This window comes from Malania oleifera, chromosome 12, assembly GCF_029873635.1.
Source record: "Malania oleifera isolate guangnan ecotype guangnan chromosome 12, ASM2987363v1, whole genome shotgun sequence".
Taxonomy (NCBI): Eukaryota; Viridiplantae; Streptophyta; class Magnoliopsida; order Santalales; family Ximeniaceae; genus Malania; species Malania oleifera.
Window position 1 is genome coordinate 1,290,435 of NC_080428.1, and position 22,583 is coordinate 1,313,017.

General features: G+C 36.0%; 1 protein-coding gene across 1 annotated transcript; it reads left to right on the top strand.

Annotated features, from left to right (window-relative positions):
- Positions 1 to 20,400: 20,400 nt before the first annotated feature.
- On the top strand, positions 20,401 to 21,994 carry LOC131144574 (WUSCHEL-related homeobox 6-like). Its single transcript, XM_058093285.1, has 3 exons — positions 20,401 to 20,970; positions 21,100 to 21,275; positions 21,644 to 21,994. The coding sequence occupies exons 1-3, from the start codon at positions 20,448 to 20,450 to the stop codon at positions 21,668 to 21,670; spliced, it is 726 nt and encodes a 241-aa protein (XP_057949268.1). The 5' UTR covers positions 20,401 to 20,447; the 3' UTR covers positions 21,671 to 21,994.
- Positions 21,995 to 22,583: the final 589 nt, after the last annotated feature.

A 22,583-nucleotide genomic window follows, 5' to 3' on the forward strand; every position in this document is an offset into this window, starting at 1 on the left:
GATAGATAGATATAGTGCAGCAGCAGTTTTATTATAATATTAGAATTATGTGTGATTAGAAAACTCAGATATCCAGTTATGTTATAAGCTATAATAAATGTGATCTGTATAGTATCCTAGACTAGCAATTTTATAGTCTCAATTACTATAATAGTAGATTTAAATGTGTAACTCAGTAGCCACACACTAGTAATAGCATATCTCCTATTACTGAGCGTTGTCTCATCCCAGTGACTTACCATTTTTCAAGTGACCTAGTTAGGCGAGCAGATCAGGCTCGTGGGTAGAGGAGTTCTTGTGCTGCCCTTCCTAGAAGGGTAGGTGTTTCTGTGGTATTAGTGGTTTGGGGTAGATCCCAGGATCTTTGATGACGTCATTGGGTATTTTGTGATGTATATTTTGGGACTTTTTAGATTTCTGGTATTGTATATATTGTTTACAGTTTTATGTTTTCGCTGCTTAGGAATGTGATATGGACAGAGTTTCCTTAGTGCTCCCTTGGGGCTTGAGGGTTTTTCAGTCGTATTACAGAAAGATTTGCTATATATTTTATATGTGTTTAAGTGGTAAAAAAAAAGAAAGCATGAAAAATCAGGTCGTTACAGTTTGGTATTAGAGCTTAGGTTGCTAGGTTCTATAGACCCTAGAGTGCAGCGGAAACAATATCAAAATATAGGAAAGGGATTTGAGGTTTTGTTTTGTGGTATGAGTACAAGATTTTTGTGGTGGTGTCTGTGTCTTTCCTTGGGTGACAATTTCGGGAAAACCATAGTAAACTATTGATGAGTCATGTGTCTAGGTTCCAGGATTGAATTTTGGGTTAGGAACAGTGGGAGAAAGTTAATAGTGAATTTGAAGTTTTAGTTGAATGAAATGAATTAGATCTATATAGGAGATAAGATTCTGAAATAGTGTTCTTTGTATTTTTTAGGATGGATCCATGGAGCAGTGGTACGAATGCTGGAGGTGATAGACCAGAACCCTCTAATATGGGAGGTGGAGATACAGATGCAGTGTTATGCAGCGTCACCCAGCAAGTGATGGCCGAGATGGCTAGAAATGTGGGAGAGAGTGGTTGCACAATCGAACAGTTTACGCGAATGAAGCCTCCATCTTTTGCTAGAGGAGCTGACCTAGTTGTGGCTGAAAATTGGGTTCAGGATATTGAGGAGATTTTGGTGGTGCTTGCATGTACAGATGAACAGAGGTGTCATTTGCATCATTTAAACTGACAGGAGAGACAAAGCGCTGGTGGAGATCTACGTGATTGATCGTGGAACAGAGGCCCGTGTTGGCTTAGTTAGGCTTACAAACTCTTGGTTTTGATGATAATAAAGTAAAAGTTATTTAATATATTTTCAAGTGATATGATTTCAGGAAAAAATGAATTGCTCAAAATACATATACCCTAATATGAAAGCTTACAAGGGTCAAGGAACAAAGAAAGGTTCATGAGAATATCAAAGCTCTATAAATGAAAGCTCCAAAAGAAGTCTAAAAGATTGAAGAGCAGCATTGAAAAGACTCAAAGCCAAGAAAATATCAAAACAGATTAGGTCAAAATCTTTGTAAGTACTTTTAGTTTATTCAAATATGAAGTTTTCATTTTGAAGCCCTTTAGGCAAAAAGACTTAGAGACCTTAAACTTGGAACAAATATTTCAAAGTCAAACAAGTTCATATTTCAAGATTATTTGAGCAAAGAAGAGAGAATTTAAAAATATGTTTGAAATGCAAAAAAGTCAGTTGACAGACGCTTGTCTATTTATGGATAGATGACTAGCCAATATAGTAAAGCTTAACTGAAGACAAAAGCCTGACAGACGATTGTCAAGGTTTTGACGAACGTCTGCCAGTGCCAAGTGAGAAGTCTGTGAGTGTTCTGCTAGACTACTGTCCATCGTTTGTGTATATTGAAAAACTTGAATTGTTCATGGATAGACGACTATCACCTTATGGACAGACGACTGCCACTTCACTGAGTTGTATCATAACTATATTATTTTGGTGACAGACGACTGCCAATCAAGGGACAGATGACTACCACCCATCTACCTATGTTTTTATAGTTATTACATATGGACAGACGACTGCCAGGACTTCATAGTTGTCTGTCTCGCGACAATTTTTTTTCCAACGGATATAATTTTTGAAATTCAAATAATTGTAAACTTATATATTTTTAATATTTGGAAACAACTCTAAGTATTCTTGGGGAACAAGCAAAGAGGTTTTCTACCTCTATAAATACCCTCAAGGATCATTTTTTTAAACACCAAAAAATTAAATTTAGCTCTCATTCTCTCTCAAAGTCTGCTGAAAGTCTGAAAGTGTGCTATTGCTCTCATATCTCATGAAATTCTCTGAAAGCTTTGCTGAGTTTCTCACTAAGTTTGTGCATCAAGTTGTTAATTCTTTCATTCATTGAAAGATACCCATGGTGATAAGTTTTCTAAGAGCTTCATTTTGAAATTCATATTCGAATTTACTGAAGTACATAGTGTTTCAATTTGTACTAATCAGCTCTCTAAGGAGCAAGTTCTTGTACGTCTTGTTTTATATTTTTGTAACAAGTTAGTTGACGATTCGAGTGTTGAATCGTTGTACCAAACAAGGGGATATTATTTGGAGAAGGCGGGCTCTAGCCTTATTCAAGGAGTGTTTGTAACTGGTCTTGTTTCACCCGGTAAAGGAACAGTAATAGTGAAACCTTTGGTGGTTTTGCCAAAGGCGAGGATGTAAGCTGTGTTGAAGCCGAACCTCGTAAAAAAATCTTTGTGTTCTTCTTTCTCTACTTTACTCTTTATATTTCTTTTACAAAAGATATAATCTGTGTGGTTATTTTTAAGTTAAATTATGAATGTTTGGTTGTTAAGTAGACTAGAAGGTAATTAGTTTTGGATTGATTAGCATTGATTGCGGAAATCGAAAAAGACTACGTTGGTTGATCATCCTTGACTTATTAATCTAAAAGTTTATTTAAAAACTGAACATTAGGAAGAAGAATAATTGTGATACATGGCTTATTATAAAATTTCACATATATACAGGGTTATTGTTACAAAAATTGATTGATTGATCTTGCTGTGTTGATTGTGACTGTATTTAAGTTTTTTGATTGTTGTCACAATTCAAAAGAACTAATATTAAAGGGAATAAAATTTTTTAAAACCCAACTCACCCCCCTCTTGGGAAGCTATTCCAATTTCAATTGGTATCGGAGCCTAGTTATAGTAATTCCTAACAAGAAACTATAGAAAGATCAAATGACAAATATAGGAGTAGCACCCTTCGGTGAAAGCCAATCCTTAACCCGTTCACCAATTTTTTGTGGACATAATTATACATTTTGGAAAAAGAGAATGCAAATCTATCTCCAACACATGGATTGGAAAGTATGGGAAGTAGTTATGGATGGAGACCTTATTCCCACTAAAATAATAGATGGAAAACAGATTCCAAAAGAGAAAAAGGATATGACCAATTCAGATTATAAAATGTTTCAAATCAATTCAAGTGCTATAAATGTTTTATACTGTGCATTAGATGCTAACAAATTTAATAAGGTCATGGCATGCAAGATTGCCAAAGAAATATGGGACAAATTAGAAGTGACTTATGAAGGAACTATAGATGTTAGGGACAATAGAATAGATATGTTAACAAGTGAATATGAAGCATTCAAGATGAATTCAGATGAAACAATATCAAGTATGTACACCAGATTTACACACATAATAAATTCCTTAAGTGCCTTAGGGAAAACTTATACTACCTACGAAATGATCAGAAAAATTCTAAGAGGCCTTCCCTCAATATGGGAACCAAAGGCTACAGGTATCATTGAAGGTAGAAACCTTAAGACCACTTCTTTAGATGAACTTATAGGTTCACTTCTCACCTATGAAATAGCCTTAAAAGAAAGAAATCCTAAACCAAAGCATAAAAGATCCATTGCACTAAAAGCTTCTAGCCACAGCTCTAGTGAAGAGGAAAGTGAAACAAGTGACTTAGATCAAGATGAATTTGCATTCATCATTGAGAGACTAGATAAGTTCTATAGAAGGAATAAAAGATTTCCTAGGAAGTTCAATAAAAAGAAACCTGAAAAAGGAGAGACAAGTAAGAAAGAAAATAAAAGTAAGAATGAACCTCCAATATGTTATCATTGCAAAAAACCAGAGCATATCAAACCGGATTGTCCGTTGCTCAAGAAAAACAAGAAGAAAAAGAAGGAAGCTATGAAAGATACGTGGGATGATTCAAGCTCCAGCAAAACAGAAAACGAATCAAGCGGATAAGAGATGGAAAATATATGCTTCATGGCGAACGAAGAAGAGGTAAATTCTTACTATTCCTCTACAAAATCTTACAATGAGTCGTGTGATGAGTCATGTGACAGCATGCCTTCCTATAAGGAATTGCAAACTGAGTTGTTTTCTTTGCATAAGAGATTCCTAAAAATTTCTAAGAGAAACATAACTCTAAAAACCAAAGTAAAGAATTATTGAAGCAACTTGAATCCTCCAAAATTATTGAAGAGAAAAACGATTCTTGTATTAAAAAGTTTGAAGAGGAAGCAAAAGAAATGACTCAAGAGCTAGGAAAAACTCATGTAGATGATTTGAATAAAAATTTGGAGATAAATGAATTTAAGAAATCAGTAGAGGATAAAGAGAAAATTATATATAACTTTACCAAAGGAAAAGATAACTTTGAAAAACTGATTGGACAACAAAGACTAAATGGAAATAAAGAAGGGATAGGTTATAATGGAAAAACAAACAAAAGGAGTAAAAGATTATGCATGAGATACTTTCTCAAAGAAGCCAAGCACTATGCTAGTACTTCTTCAAACAACAAACATGAACACACCACTTGCTACATGTGTAAGGTTAAAGGTCATGTCATGTTCAACTGCCCTCTAAAAAGAAAGTATGTCAAAGTTCAAGGAGAATGGAAAGTCAATAATGGAACTAAAATCAACACAAAGAAAGTAAAAAGAATTTGGGTTCCAAAGACTAACACAATGAATCTCTCATTGTAGGTATGCTTTAGGACTTCACCGTCAACGGATAAATGGTACTTGGACAGCGGATGTTCAAGGCACATGACCGGTGATAGGACCAAGTTCACTTCTTTGAAACATAAGGATGGGGGATATGTCACCTTCGGTGACAATGCCAAAGGTAAAATTATTGGCATCGGGAAAATAGGTAAAAAACCTTCTCTTACCATTGATAATGTATTATTGGTAGAAGGATCAAAACACAACCTTTTAAACATTAGCCAATTAAGTGACAAAGGGTTCAAAATAACTTTTAAGAAAGAAAAATGTGTTATCCAAAATCCGAAGAAAAATAAAACCTTATTTATAGCTCATAGGATAAACAATGTTTATTGTATAAACCTTGAGAATCTAGTGAATCAAAACGTAACTTGTTTGGCAGCAATGAATGAAATAAGTTGGTTATGGCATAGGAAACTAGGACATGCTAGCTTGGATCGTCTATCCAAATTATATAATAAAAATCTTGTAAAATGATTACCAAACACTAAATTCATAAAAGACAAGATGTGTGATGCATGCCAAAAGGGAAAGCAAGTCAAAACAAGTTTCAAAAAGAAAAAAATACATATCTACTAAAAGATCCCTAGAACTATTGCACCTAGACTAATTTGGTCCAATTAGAACTTTAAGCCTAGGAGGTAAACAATATGCTTTTGTAATAGTAGATGATTATTCAAAATTCACTTGGGTATTATTCTTAACAAACAAAGATGAAGCCTGTGACATGCTAATCACATTATGTAAGAAATTACAAAATGAAAAGGGCTATAATGTAACAAACTTTAGAAGTGATCAAGGTAGGGAGTTTAAAAACAAAAATGTTGAAAAATTCTGTAATGAATATGGAATAAACCATAAATTTTCAGCACTGAGGACTCCACAACAAAATGGAGTTGTTGAAAGAAAAAATAGAACCTTACAAGAAATGACAAGAACTATGTTAAACGAAAATAGTCTACCTAATATTTTTGGGCAGAATCTGTGAATGCAGCTTGTTACATCATAAATAAAGTATCCATAAGATCTTGTATAGACAAAACACTATATGAATTATGGAAAGGAAGAAAACCCAATATTTCCTACTTTCATGTATTCATATGCAAATGTTTTATCCTTAATGCTAAAGATGATCTAGGAAAATTCGATGCAAAATCTGATGAAGGAACTTTCTTAGGTTACTCATCAAATAGTAAAACTTATAGGATTTACAATAAAAGAACTCTTACAATTATTGAATCAATACACATAACTTTTGATGAATCAAATGATCAAGTCAACAAAATTAAGATTGATGAAAAAGAAGATATTTCATAAAAAGAAGAAGATATTGAAATAAAAGAAGAAAATAATAATGAAGCTTCAAAAGAAAACACAATTGAAAATCTAGAACTACCTAAAGAATGGAGATATGCTAAAAGTCAGCCAAAAGACCAAATTCTTGGAGAACCATTAAAAGAAATAACCACAAGAGCCTCATTAAAAAACATTTGTAACCATTATGCTTTCTTGTCTCAAGATGAACCCAAGCATGTTGAAGAAGCCTTAAAAGACGATTCTTGGATTATAGCTATGCAAGAGGAACTAAATCAAATTGAACGAAGTCAAGTATGGGAACTTATACCTAAACCCAAAGATAACTCAATCATAGGAACTAAATGGGTGTTTAGAAATAAAAAAGGATGAAACTGGGGTAGTTGTAAGAAATAAAGCTAGACTTGTAGCACAAGGTTACAATCAAGAAGAAGGCATTGATTATAAAGAAACCTTTGCTCCTGTAGCAAGGATGGAAGCAATAAGGATGCTTCTTGCCTATGCAGCCTATAAAGACTTCAAATTATACCAAATGGATGTAAAAAGTGCATTCCTAAATGGTTATATTAATGAAGAAGTTTACGTTAAACAACCTTTAGGTTTTGAAGACTCTAAAAATCTAAATCATGTATTCAAGCTAACTAAAGCCCTATATGGATTGAAACAAGCTCCTAGAGCTTGGTATGATAGACTAAGCAAATTCCTACTCCAAAATAATTTCTCAAGACGAAAGATAGATAGCACCTTATTTATAAAAACTAAAGATAATGATATGCTTATAATACAAATTTATGTTGATGATATTATATTTGGAGCAACTCATGAAGACTTGTGTAATGAATTTGCTACAACTATGCAAAGAGAGTTTAAAATGAGCATGATGGGAGAGTTAAATTACTTTCTAGGATTACAAATCAAACAAGCTAAAAATGGAACCTTCATAAATCAAACTAAGTATATAAAAGACATTTTAGAAAAGGTTTGATATGGAAGAAATTAAACCTATAGGAACTCCCATGAGCACCTCAACTAGTTTAGACAAGGATGAAAAAGGGAAACAAGTTGATACCAAGCATTACTGAGGCATGATAGGAAGCTTACTTTACTTAACAACAATTAGACCAGATATCATGTTCAGTGTGTGTATGTGTGCTAGGTTCCAATTGGCTCCTAAGGAATCACATCAAATAGCAGTAAAATGAATCCTTAGATATTTGCTACACACACTAGATTTAGGATTATGGTATCCAAAAGGAATTGAGTTCGATATGATAAGTTATTTAGATGCAAATTATGTGGGATGCAAAATAGATAGAAAAAGCACTAGTGGGACTTGTCACTTCTTAGGAAACTCACTAGTTTCGTGGTTTTCAAAGAAACAAAACTCCGTAATATTATCTATAGCTGAAGCAAAATACATAGCAGTTGGGAGTTGTTGTGCTCAAACTTTATACATGAAACAACAATTAAGGGACTTCAAAATTCAATATCAAACAATCCCCATAAAGTGTGATAATACAAGTGCGATAAATATTTCAAAGAATTTGGTATCACATTCAAGAACTAAACATATTGATAGACGTTATCATTTCTTAAGAGATAATGTAGACAAGAAAGAAATAGTACTTGAATTTATTAATACTCATTATCAATTAGTAGATATATTTACCAAACCATTAGCTGAGGATAATTTTGTATTTATCCAACAGGAATTAGGCATGTTACATATAAGAGAAGTTAATTAAGAGAGAAGGAGAACAATTGGTCAGGGCAGACGACTGCTAGAGATATGGCAGGCAACTAGTAGGCTACTGTCTGTGTAAAAGATAGTGGACAAATGACTGTCAACTTAGTGATAGATGACTGTCTCGTGGTGGGTCATGTTTATTCCACATAAAAACACTATTTTTAAACCCCGCAGACGTCTGACCATTCATCTACTTGTCTCAAAAAGACTTCTCTTCCTTTTCTTCAAAGTTTTTTTCTCTCCTAACTGCTCCCAACAATCATCCACCATAACCCTAATCCATACACATCTAGGGTTTCTGAACTTCAACTGGTTCAAAATGGTTCGTACCAAAATTGTAGGAAGAAAAGGAAAAGCCTCCTCGTCTTCTTCAAACCCTACAAGCAATGATAACATAGAGAAATGACTGATTTCTTCGCATGCAAAAACATTATATCAAAATCACATTTCGACAATCGATCCAATGTTCTGCAAGGTACTAGATGTCACTTTCTTTGAAGAAAATTTTCCTGAAATTCTTGAAATGTTCAAAGCTAAAAGATGGGACAAGTTCATTCTTCACCAAGTGAAAGGGTATTATTCAGATCAAATTAAGATTTTTTATTCTAACTTGGTAAAGAAAGAAGTTGGAATTGCTATCGAAATTTATGGTCAAAAGATACCTCTTACCCCACAATCTTTGAGGAAAATTCTTCACATCAAGCATGGAAATTTTGAGTGTATTTTAGTAGAAAAGCAATGGACTATGGAACAGGGTTTCTTACCACAAAAATTTTTGCCTCTTGTGATGAACGATGCACCTGTTTATTTAGGACATCCTCCACCATATGAACATCTCAATCTTCAAGCTCAAATCCTGCATAAAATCATTGTGTACAATATAATTCCGAGATCTGGATCCTTTGATCATGTATCGTTCTTCGATTTTTTCATAATGTGGTGCTTATTAAAAGGGAAGAAATTAGACTTATCCAGCATTATGTTGAAATGGATGGTTATGAAGCTCGAATCTCGTAGAATTGGGCTTTTGTATGGCGGCATTCTTTTTGTGATCTTTGCTCATTTTCCAAGTTATCTCTCCATCTTCAAAAATAGTGAAGCGAACTAATTACCATGTCTTCTCATCTATTGCGCTAAAATTAATGGGTCACAAAAAGTATACCGAGGGATGGATGTTTTGGGGCAATAGACCGACAAGACTTGCACAAGAAGAAAGGAATCCGAAGAAGCTGATATGACATCTTGGTTTGTTCCATTTTATCAGAATTATACCAGTTTTAGTACTGAAATGCGGGAAAATTTTGCCTCTCTTCAGAAAGAAGAAGAAGAAGAAGAAGAAGAAGAAGGCTCACAGCAATCCAAAGGCAAAGACATTGCTACAGATAGTGACACTAATTTTGAAACATAGACTTTTGATATTTTTTTTGTATGCTCCACATACTTCGGTTCTGGTTGTAGTTTACTTTTTTATTGATGTCAATAGGGGGAGTATGATGGGTGAGCAAAGTATAATGTCTATGTGCTCAATGTAATATGTGCTTAGTGTAATGTATGTATTTGCTTATGTATTTTCTGTTGTGCTTATGTAATTTCAGTTCTGAGTTTTGAAACATCTTATCTTCTGAGCTTATTATTGTGTCATAATGAGTTTATTTTAAACCTATGCTTATTGACAGGGGGAGCATTAAGTTTAATTTTTATATCTTTGCTCGTTCTTTGTCATCATCGAAAAGGGGGAGATTGTTGGCTTAGTTAGGCTTACAAACTCTTGGTTTTGATGATAACAAAGTAAAAGTTATTTAATATATTTTCAAGTGATATGATTTCAGGAAAAGATGAATTGCTCAAAATACATATACCCTGATATGAAAGCTTACAAGGGTCAAGGAACAAAGAGAGGTTCATGAGAATATCAAAGCTCTATAAATGAAAGCTCCAAAAGAAGTCTAAAAGATTGAAAAGTAGCATTGAAAGGACTCAAAGCCAAGAAAATATCAAAACAGATTAGGTCAAAATCTTTGTAAGTACTTTTAGTTTATTCAAATATGAAGTTTTCATTTTGAAGCTCTTTAGGCAAAGAGACTTAGAGACCTTAAACTTGGAACAAATATTTCAAAGTCAAACAAGTTCATATTTTAAGATTATTTGAGCAAAGAAGAGAAAATTTAAAAATATGTTTGAAATGCAAAAATTTCAGTTGATAGACGTCTGTCTCTTTATGAATAGACGACTGGCCAATATAGTAAAATTTACTAAAGATAGAAGCCTAACAAATGAATGTCAAGGTTTTGACAGACGACTGCCAGTGCCAAGTGAGAAGTCTGTTAGTGTTCTGCCAAACTACTATCCATCGTCTGTGTATATTGAAAAGCTTGAATTGTTCATGGACAGACGACTGTCATCTTCCTGATAGACGACTACCACTTCACTCAGTTGTATCATAACTATATTATTTTGGTGACAGACGACTACCAATCAAGGGATAGACGACTGCCACCCCTCTGCCTATGTTTTTATAGTTATTACATATGGACAGACGATTGCCAGGACTTCACAGTCGCCTGTCTCGCGACAATTTTTTTTTCCAACGGATATAATTTTTGAAATTCAAATAATTGGAAACTCAAATATTTGTAATATTTGGAAACAACTCTAAGTATTCTTGGGGAACAAGCAAGGAGGTTTTCTACCTCTATAAATACCCTCAAGGATCATTTTTTTAAACACCAAAAAGTTAAATTTAGCTCTCATTCTCTCTTAAAGCCTGCTAAAATTCTAAAAGTGTGCTATTGTTCTCATATCTCACGAAATTCTCTGAAAGCTTTGCTAAGTTTCTCACTGAGTTTGTGCATCAAGTTGTTAATTCTTTCATTCATTGAAAGATACTTACGGTGATAAGTTTTTTAAGAGCTTCATTTTGAAATTCATATTCTGAATTTACTGAAGTACATAGTGTTTCAATTTGTACTAATCAGCTCACTAAGAAGCAAGTTCTTGAATGTCTTGTTTTATATTTTTGTAATAGGTTAGTTGACGGTTCGAGTGCTGAATCGTTGTACCAAACAAGGGGATATTGTTTGGAGAAGGCGGGCTTTAGCCTTATTCAAGGAGTGTTTGTAACTGATCTTGTTCCACTCGGTAAAGGAACAATAATAGTGAAACCTTTGGTGGTTTTGCCAAAGGCGAGGACATAGGCTGTGTTGAAGCCGAACCTCGTAAAAAAATCTCTGTGTTCTTCTTTCTCTACTCTACTCTTTATATTTCTTTTTACAAAAGATATAATATGTGTGGTTGTTTTTAAGTTCAATTCTGAATGTTTGGTTGTTAAGTAGGCCGGAAGGTAATTAGTTTTGGATTGATTAGCATTGATTGCGGAAATTGAAAGAGACTACGTTGGTTGATCATCCTTGACTTATTAATCTGTAAATTTATTTAAAAACTGAACATGAGGAAGAAGAATAATTGTGATAGAGAGCTTATTATAAAATTTCACATATATACAGGGTCATTGTTACAAAAATTGATTGATTGATCTTGCTGTGTTGATTATGATTGTATTTAAGTTTTTTGATTGTTGTCACAATTCAAAAGAACTAATATTAAAGGGAATAAAATTTTTTAAAACCCAATTCAGCCCCCCTCTTGGGAAGCTATTCTAATTTCAGCCTGATCCCGTGCCAATGACATGAAGTCGATTCAAGGAGCTATTCTTCGAACGATATTTCCTTATTATCGCTTGGAGTGCAAAGACAGTGAAATTCCTGCATTTAGCTTAAGGGCAAATGACAGTATCATAGTATGCAACAAGGTTTATTAAGTTGTCTCATTTTGCCCCACACTTGGCACCAGATGAGGAGAAGAAAGTAAGGAAATTTGAGGAAGGCTTGAGACAAAATTTTTTTGAGCAAGTCATTGGTTTTCAGGCTCAAACGTTTGCGGAGGTGGTGGAAAGTGCTGTCCTTATCGAGAGTGGCATGTAGAGGGGTGCCGTAGCTCAGAGTCAGAGGAAGAGGCCCACGCCTCAGGATTTTCAAGCGAGTTCCAGCCGGGGCCCATGTACAAGATATCGATATGGAGGTAGTCAGGGAAGGATGATGGGACGTAGTGGTCCTTAGGGTGGATGGATTATTCTTACCTGTCCTAGATGTGGCCGGAGGCATCCAGGTGAATGTAGAATGAGAGAGGACATTTGCTATCATTGTGGGAGACCTAGGCATCGGTTTTGGTCGTGTTAGGGATTTTCAGTATTAGGTGCCCCGTGGAGGCCAGTAGAAAAATACTGCATCGACAAGGTTCTATGTGTTGACGTAGGGTGATGTCGAGACAGTTGGAGACGTAGTTACATATACCCTTATTGCTTTTTCATACAAAGTTGTTGTTTTATTTGATACAGGTGCCACCGATTCTTTTATTTCGTCGGAATATGCTAAATTGACGGGGTATGAGGCACAGTTGTTGGAGGTTGGGTTGGCTGTGGCTACACCGATTGGATTAGTGGTGAGATGTAGGAGGATACTCAGGGATTTTCCAGTGACCATTCAGGAAAAAGTACTGCCAACTAATCTTGTGGTATTAGACATGCAGGGGTTTGATATAATTTGGGGTATGGATTTGTTGGCAGTTAATCATGCTAGTATTGATTATCATTTGAAAGAAGTGATTTTCAGACCTCTAGGTGAGCAAGAATATAGATTTCTTGGCTCATGTATGCGTTCTTCACCACAACTTGCATTAGCTATTTAGGTGAGGAAACTGATTTAAGATGGCTGACAAGGATTTGTTGCCTACATAAAGGAATTGCCAAAAGAAGAACTGAAACAAGCCGATATTCTTGTGGTCAGAGAATTTTCAGACGTTTTTGCAGAAGAATTACCTGGTTTACCACTAGATCGAGAAGTTGAATATACCATGGATCTTCTACCGAGGTCAGCGCCAGTATCTAAAGAACCTTACCAAATGGCTCCAGTCGAGTTAAAAGAACTAAAAGATCAATTGCAGGAATTTCTAAATAAAAGATTTATCAGGCCCAGCATGTCGCCCTAGGGAGCACTAGTTCTATTTGTGAAGAAGAAGGATGAGACCATGAGGATGTGTATAGATTATAGGGAGATAAATAAACTGACAGTTAAAAATAAATATCCTCTTCCTTAGATTGATGATTTGTTTTATCAGCTCCAGGGGGCCCAGGTCTATTCTAAAATTGACCTTCGATCGGGTTACTATCAGGTGAAAGTTAGGAAAAAAGACATTTCGAAGATGGAATTTCGAACTAGATATGGGCATTATGAGTTTCTAGTGATGCCATTTGAGTTGACTAATGCACCAATAGTATTTATGGACTTAATGAATCGGGAGTTTCATCAGTACTTGGACCAATTTGTTGTTGTATTCATTGACGATATATTGGTCTGTTCAAGGAGTTTAGAGGAGCATGAGCATCATTTAAGGCTGGTGTTGCAGACATTGAGGGAGAGAAAGCTGTTCGCGAAATTTAAGAAATGTGAATTCTGGCTGAGATAGGTTTCTTTTCTCGGCCATGTGATCTCTGAGGTAGGTGTATCAATTGATCCGAGTAAGATACAGATAGTGGTGAATTGGGTAAGACCAGGGAATGTCCAAGAGGTTAGAAGTTTTCTGGGTTTGGAAGGCTACTACCGACGCTTTGTTGATGGTTTCTCTGGACTATCGTCTACTGACACGACTCATCAGGAAAAATGTGAGGTTTGAATGGATTAATGATTGTGAACAGAGCTTTCAGGAATTGAAGCCAAGGTTAGTCACTGCCCCAGTGTTAGCTATTCCATCAGGAGAGGACGGGTTCGTGATATATAGTGATGCATCCCTGAAGGGACTTGGGTGCGTATTGATGCAGCATGATAGGGTTATTGCATATTCTTCCAGAAATCTTAAAGAATATAAGAAAAACTATCTTGTGCATGATTTGGAGCTAGCTGCAGTGGTGTACGCTCTTAAAATTTGGAGGCATTATTTGTATGGAGGAAAATGTGAAATCTTTACAGACCACAAAAATTTAAAATATTTCTTCACTTAGAAAGAGCTAAATATGAGGCAAAAAGGTGGTTAGAATTTATTAAGGATTACGACTGCACTATTGGCTACCGTCCAGGGAAAGCAAACGTGGTGGCTAATGCATTGAGCATGAAGTCAGTGGGAGCAGTGGTATTAGTAGTAGAGATTCAACACCCTATTCTAATGGATTTGGAGAGATTAGGCGTGAAGTTGATAGAGGGTGATCACCAATCATTCATTACTAACTTGGTGATTTAGCCTACGTTGCAAGAAAGAATTAAAGTTTGCCATAATTTTGACCAAGAATTAGAAGAATTGATAGAGAAAGTACGAGACGGACAGGAGGAGGATTTTAACAAATCAGATGACAGAGCCCTGCGGTTCCGTACTAGATTATGTGTTCCTGTAGATGCTGAGATCAGGAAAGCTATATTGGGGAGGCTCACAGATCCCTATACACCGTACATCCAGGTAGTACTAAAATGTATCGGGATCTATGAGAATCTTTTTGGTGGAGCGGTATGAAGAAAGATATTACTGAATTTGTAAAGTAGTGTTTGACGTGCCAGCAGATAAAAGCTGAGTACTAGAGACCCGCGGGGCAGTTGCAGCAACTCTTTATTCCAGAGTGGAAGTGGGATCACGTCTCTATGGATTTTGTTACTGGGTTACCACCAATGCGACAGGGATTGAATGCTATTTGGGTGATCGTTGATCGTCTGACAAAGACCGCTTATTTCATCCCTATTAAAGTTGGCTATTCCATGGATAGACTAGCAGAAATATATGTTCAGGAAATAGTTCGCGTCCATGGTGTACCAGTATCCATAATCTCAGACCGAGATCCCCGATTTACCTCATGATTTTGGAAAATCTTTCAGGAGGCTATAGGCACACAATAAGCATTCCGCACTGCTTTTCACCCTCAGATGGATGGTTATACTGCGAGGATGATTCAGACATTAGAATAATTGCTTCGAGCATGCGTGCTAGATTTTGGGGGTAGTTGGATCTAGTTTATGTTGTTGGTTGAGTTTGCTTATAATAACTGTAACGACCTGCTATTTATCTTGGTTTTTTTTTTATACTATAAAATTTACAATGCTCTGATACCAAACTGAATTAAACCCAACCATCAATCTAAGCAGCGAGAAGCAGAAATCAAATAAACATAACCGTATATAATTATATACAATACTAGAGTGCTAACATGTTTCCCAAAATATACATATATGACTGTTCCCTAAATATCCTCAACTGGTGAGGGCTATACAAAAATACTCCCAAAAATATACTCACTCTCTACTGACAAGGCAGTACTGAGGCCCCTCTATCTGCGAGCCTGGTCTGTTCGTTTACCTGGATCACCTGAAAAATGTTAAAGTAATGGGATGAGCCAACGCTCAGTAAGACGAAATATGCTATTGCAAGTGTGTGGAAAATAAGTTACAATACTATGAAAATCTGTTGCTATATAATCATGTATAATTGGATTTGTGAATATAATACAAGTATTAGAAACCACCACCATTTCCATGTTGCTTAACATATTAGTATTTTACGTTACTAATCAAAATTCTTCTAATGTACATAAGTATATTCTCTATCTCTATAAATCTATATATACATAATAATAACTGAAAACTTCCCTGTGGATAACTGTGTGTCATGATTTGACCCGTCATGATAGGGTTGTGTAGCCCGTAGGTAGGATCTACCCTGGCTAGCGGACCAGGGTAAACCACTATACTTCTTTAGTCAGATCGGCCACTCCTCAACCCATATCTGATGGGGAGCCTGTCCACGTCTGGGCACGATTGACCTACTACCACGTATTATCTGAATAGGTGGTTGCACTCTGAACTGAATATCTGTAGCTACGGTACTGTGCTCTGCTGTATGGTCTAACAGGGTCTGATATTATATAATATATTTCTATATACAATTATCTGATTTACCATGATTCTGAAATATCTGTATTAACCATGACACTGAAATAAACTGTAACTGTGTCAACTGTATCTCTGAACTGAACTGTAATCTGTAAGTCATGGTACTGAAAACTGTATAATCATGGTACTGAAAAACTGTATAATCATGGTATTCTGTTATTACTATAAAATATATCCACTGACTGTATATTCCGTAAAACATACCCTAAAAATACTGTAAAACATGCTTTTGCACTACATTAATATTCTCAAGTCACACAGTAATTTAATACGTAATATTCATAATTAACAAATTGTATAAAGTCCTCCCGTGAATAATAACCTGGTAAAAATATACATTTCATACTGAAAATCATTTTAGAATTACCAAGCATAGCATATTTCTCTTACCTGATTTATGCTAAAATCCCCCTACTGAGATGGGTCCTACACCCGCAGGGCTCTCCACTCAACACCCTGAAAACAATATTCACCAGAACAGAATATCAATATTTCTTTGCCTACATCATTTCCTACAACTGTTAGAAGGCCAAAAATTGACTAAAAGGCCTTATCCTGATTTTGGGAAGAAATTTGACTCGATCCCATCGCGATCCACCCTAGCAGACTTGAAGAGAACTCAGCCAGGAGGGTCGTGGTGGCCTCAAATCGTCGATCCGGTGACTAACGGGGCAGAAATCGAAGAGAGAAGGGGGAAGGGCCGTAGAGGAGAGAGAAAAGAGAATCTATGCTGAAATTTCTGCGTAAAACTGAGTTTAAGCACTATTTATATTGCGGGATTCATCGACAAGGCACATCACCTCGTCTACGAGTCCTATGGAAAGTTTGTTGACGAACCTGCACCCTCGTTAATGAATTTCAGACATCCCAAAAATCCTCTCTCGGTATCTTCTCGTCGACGAGATCTTGAAGAACCCTCGTTGATGAAACCCCTGTGTTCGTCGACGATGCCTGAAATTATCACCTCCAAAATGTAATTATGTTGACGAACGTTAAGCGTTCGTCAATGAAGTTGGCTGCCTCCTTCTGTTGCTGTTTCCATTTTCCTTCCTCTTTATTATTTAAATATCCTTATTGTTTGGGTCACTACAATAACAGCTATCAGCCCAGTATCAGCATGACACCTTACGAGACACTGTATGGTAGGAAGTGTTGTTCTCCTCTTTTATGGGATGAAGTAGGCGAGAGGTGAGTTTTGGGTCCGAAAATAGTGCAGAAGACGTATGATAAAGTCCGACTAATTAAAGAAAGAATCAATACTGCTCAGACTCGGCAGAAAAGTTATGTAGACACTTGCCACTGGGAGTTAGAATTTGGTGTGGGGGATCAGGTATTCTTGAAGGTAGCTCCTCTGAAGGGGGTTATAAGGTTTGGAAAGAAGAGCAAGATGAGCCCTAAGTATATTGGCCCTTTTGAGATACTAGAGAGAGTGAGGTTAGTTGCCTACAGACTAACTCTGCCACCAGTTTCGTCTAGAATACATGACGTATTCCATGTTGCTATGCTAAGGAAATACATCCCAAACCTGACCCACATAATCAGTTATAAGAAAATAGAGCTTAGAGTTTCACTAGCCTATAAGGAAGCACCAGTACAAATCTTAAACGAAAAGACACATGAATTGCGCACCAAAGAAATTCAGCTAGTGAAAGTTTTGTGGAGAAACCATGCTATAGAAGAAACTTCGTGGGAACTTGAAGAAGAAATTAAACAGAAATACCCACACTTATTTAATGAATTATAGTATTAGTTAATATAGTTAGATAAAAATAAAGTTTGTTTAGTGTAGAATGATATTTATATGATTGTATTTTAGATTATAGGATAGGTAATGTTTTGGTTTTGGGAGAATTTTCTTTTTGAGTATATTTGTAATCTCTCAGGACCTCGAATGTAATTATGGTATTCCTCCGCCATAAGTGAGGGTAAGTAATAAAATAAGTAGCTAATTTTCTTCAGAGAGTGGTGCACAATGTAGATAGTAAATTTCAAGGACAAAATTTTATAAGGAGGGGAGAATGTAATAATCCAGATAATTATTGGAATTAAATAATAAAGAAAAGAGAAGGAAAAAAAAATGATTTTAAAAGGAATTTAGCAGGGCCTCGTCGACGAATGTAGAGTGTTCGTCGACGAATTGTCTGCTTGTGCTCATCGATGTGGACACGTGTCTCATCGACGAGGACACGTGTCTCGTCGACGAGAAGATATCGAGAGACTACTTTTAGCTCTGAATTTTGTCGACGAGGAACAAGCGTTCGTCGATGAACTCCCTTCGTGGCCTCATCGACGAAGTGACGTGTCTCGTCAATGAAGACCAGTGTATAAATAGCCTAAACTCAAATTTTATGTAGAATTATGCGCATAAAACCCCCTCTCTCTCTCTCTCTCTCTCTCTCTCTCTCTCTCTCTCTCTCTCTCTTTCTCTCTCGTTTGTCCCCTCCCCCTTCTCTCTAAGATTTTGGGCGGAATTCTTGTCGGTTCGACGATTCGAAGCCACCACGACACTTCTGGGAAAGTTCTCATGAAGTTTGCTAGAGTGGATCGTTGGTGGGGCTGACTTGAGCTCTATCCTAAATTCAAGGTAAGACTTTTATTTAGCATTTGACTTTTCCGTAGTTGTAGGAAATGTAGTATTCGAAGAAATACTAAAATTTTGTTTGGGGAGATATTATTTTCAGGGTGTTGAATGGGAAACCTTGCGGGTGTAGGACTAGACACTGTAGGGGTTTTTTAGTAGTTAGGTAAGACAAATATGCTATGCTAGGAATTTTAGAAAATTTATGAGAAAATTTTATATGTATCAACATTATTATTCAGTTTTTCAGAATTTTATTATATCAGGAGATGTAAATTTTAAAGCATGAGATTTAATTACTTTATTGTGTGACATGAGTTTATTACAGTTTAGTATAGTATCTATGCAATTTTGCAAATATCATGTTTTACAGCTTACTAGTAGGAAAATATTGATATTAGTTTTTACAAAATATGATTTAAAGTAATATTCAGAATGCCATGACTTAAACATGAAAAGCAAGTCGTTACACACACACACACACACTCTCTCTCTCTCTCTCTCTCTCTCTCTCTCTCTCTCTCTCTCTCTCTCTCTCTCTCTCTCTCCTTTGTTATTTAGTTCTTTACTTTAATGTTATTTTAATATCTTGTTGGAATTTATTATTAGATTGAGTTAGTTATATTTAAATTATTGTTGGGTTAAGCCTATTTTATTATTGAATGGTTTTGTTAATTAATGAAATTCTTACTTTGATTTATTATTTGATTGCTTAAACATTTAGTTATTTGGTTTGTTTAATTTCATTATAGTTATTTTATTGTTTATGCATGTTATATTTTTAGTCTATGTTTTGCGTTGTTTTAATCTCGTTACAAACTCTCAAAAATTCAAGAATATGAATCTGAACTATGTTCAGTAAGTGTTTTTTTATTTTTTTCTTATTATTTTAATGTAAGTTTGAAATTAATCTATTTTCCCTTAGAAGACGACTTGACATTTTAGGCTAATTATTACACAATAGACCTCCTATACTTGTCATTTTAGAGTGTGTCATTACTATTTAAGGTACATATAAATATATAAATAAAACTATTGACCTGTGTATTTGAGCATTTTTTATTTATTCAATTTTAGAAATCATATCCGAACCGATGTGCATGTGATACTGTAAATTACACGGAAGGAGCACGCCCAGGATGGTGGACTGCCAAATTTCTGCTAATTTAGAAGAGTCTTGACTATAGAACGTTGGTTCATGTTAAAAAATTTACATTAACCGATTGTGAAAATAGAGAATGAAAGACGATGATGCTGCATGCATGGTGGGCACGTGGAATCCCGGCGATTATAATAATGCGTCCACTGGAAATCGGCCTAACCAAGGAAGCACGAATAAGCAACTTGGCTTCCAGCACCGACCAGTCTAACCAATCCGAAGAAGTCGAATATTTGTCAAGGTTTAAACTGAAGTTATTCTGGACATTAAATATTAGTGCACGCTTACAGAAAATTACTGGTTAGCTTCTAGCAAGCTAAAATTTTTATATCCTTATTGTGTAAGAAAAACATCTATACACGTTTGCTGGGAACTACCATGTGAAATGACGGTTCTCCTGCGCTTTGAGCTGTAGTCACTGGTTGGCATGTCAGTTTAATTAAAATAAATTAAAAGAGACATAAGAAAAAGGTATTCCACTGCGTTGGGTTCTACGTACGTTTACTGTGTATTCATGTGCTGCGTCTTTCTGCTCCATTATTCTCTTACCTTGGTTTGTGTCTTAAAACCCACTTTCTGCCCCCTTCTTTTCTTGCTGTCATGGAAGATCAAGCGCAAGAACCCAACCATCCTCCAACTCATGCCTCCGAGAGGAACCAGCCCGTGCGCTCTCGGTGGACTCCCAAACCTGAGCAAATCCTCATCCTCGAGTCCATCTTCAACAGCGGCATGGTCAATCCATCCAAAGACGAAACCGTCAGAATTAGAAGGCTCCTCGAGAAATTAGGCGCTGTCGGTGACGCCAATGTCTTCTACTGGTTCCAAAACCGCCGCTCCAGATCTCGCCGCCTCCAGCGCCAGATTCAGGCCTCCCTCGTCGGAGACCACGCCGGCGATCAGCCCCGACCCCACGCCGATGCTACTGCAATTCACCACGAGGGTAGCAGTAGTTCCAATGGGGTCATGGGGTTTCAGATGCCTCTTTCCCACTCTTTTTTTCCTCCGTCACTGCCATCTTCTTGTCTATGTACTGTTGGTTCTTTTTCTTCCGATGGAGCTACTTTCCACGAAGGCATCCATGGTCTATGTTCGCGCTCGAGCCCAATTGTTCTCGAACCTACAGGTTGAAGTTGGCTGGATATGAAAGTAAATTAATATATATACTGTAAAGACTATATATATGTACACACATAGACATATATGCAAACAATTAATGGTCTTCGTTCTGAAAACTCCTTTTGTGGTTTTTCAGAATTTATCACTGTGTTTATCAATCGTCTTCCAACGGATGTTCCGAGGGGTCCACTTGATATGACAGCAATGTTTGGTGAAGATGTGGTGCTGTTGCATTCCTCCGGGGTTCCAGTACCTGTCAATGAATTTGGCTTTTCAGATCAGAGTTTGCAGCATGGTGAAAGCTATTTTCTGGTAATTAACTATTGGTGGCAAATAAGTAGCCCTTTCTCTCTATTCGTATTGTCCTCCAAATGGATACATGAGAAGCCAAAAACTCTCTCTCTCTCTCTCTCTCTCTCTCTCTCTCTCTCTCTCTCTCTCTCTCTGATGCTAATTCATATCTTTAGATCTTAAAGAAATCATCAAAACATCAGTTGTTGTATTTAATTGCACAATGATTAAAGCAAAAAAATAAAATAAAAATGTAGACCTCCTCTTTCGCAGATTTTATATATTTATTTTAAGATTATTGAGGCTAATGCCTATATTTCAATAGACGAATCGTTTGTGAAATCTTTCCCACAAGATGTACTAATTAAGGTGGTAAATTTTTGTTATAGGTTTCAAGATCCACTTATCGGACTTAAAGCCGCATGGACCAGCAAGAACTTTCTTTTTCAATTTGGACCCTCGGCAGATCTTATTCTCAGAACGGGGAAATTTTGTTTGTGTTAATGTGGTCTTAAATTTTCTTTCCCGTTTCTGGTTCTGTTCCCTTTTACGTTTTAATGGGAGTCATCAATTATATAGGTGCTGCAAGACCTACATGCAACCTACCATATGAGAGAGAGAGAGAGAGAGAGAATGTATCAGCTATTTTTCAATATAAAAGGTCACCGAAAACCAGAGCTACTTTCAGAGTCCAGCACACATGCTTAATGGTAAATGCATTACTTCTTAAGTTCTTCCAAGTCCGAGCTGTATATCGAAAGTAGTCCTAGTGTTGACTTGTCATGTTAGAGTGCTTGGCTGCCACCTTTATATTTTCTATACACTTTTTTTGACAAACAATAGCTAATGTCTAAAATTCTTGCAGCGTCTTTCTTCAATGATCTAACTTGTAATTCGGAATATATAGCGTCAGTCTAGAGCATGATAGATTGACGTTCTAGTCAAATTATTTGACGACTTCTGGCTTGGTTCATGGATTGCACAATTGATTGCAATCATCTTATTTGGAGTAAAATATTTTAGATCTATATATATAGTTAACAGCATCATTTATTGAAGTGCATTTTGGTTTTCTCACGCTATGAATCATTTAAATTTTCAAATTTTGTTAGCTGTTGACAATAAATACGACTCAATAAATAATGTTGAATGTTATTTCTTTACCTTTCCTATTTCGTATAAGCATCATGCATCCATAATGACGAATATCTCTGTACCAATAGTTGAATGCTGTGTTTAAATTCTCATCATCAATTTACATTTCTAGATGATATAATCATGTCATCCAATGTATTGGAGGTTATTTGGATTTTAATTTAATTTTAATTG

Coding starts and splice junctions, on each gene's coding strand:
- LOC131144574 (XM_058093285.1), top strand. CDS start 20,448: ATGGAAGATCAAGCGCAAGAACCCAACCATCCTCCAACTCATGCCTCC. Junction 20,971..21,099: donor AATTGTTCTCGAACCTACAG/GTTGAAGTTGGC, acceptor GTGGTTTTTCAG/AATTTATCACTGTGTTTATC. Junction 21,276..21,643: donor ATGGTGAAAGCTATTTTCTG/GTAATTAACTAT, acceptor TTTTTGTTATAG/GTTTCAAGATCCACTTATCG.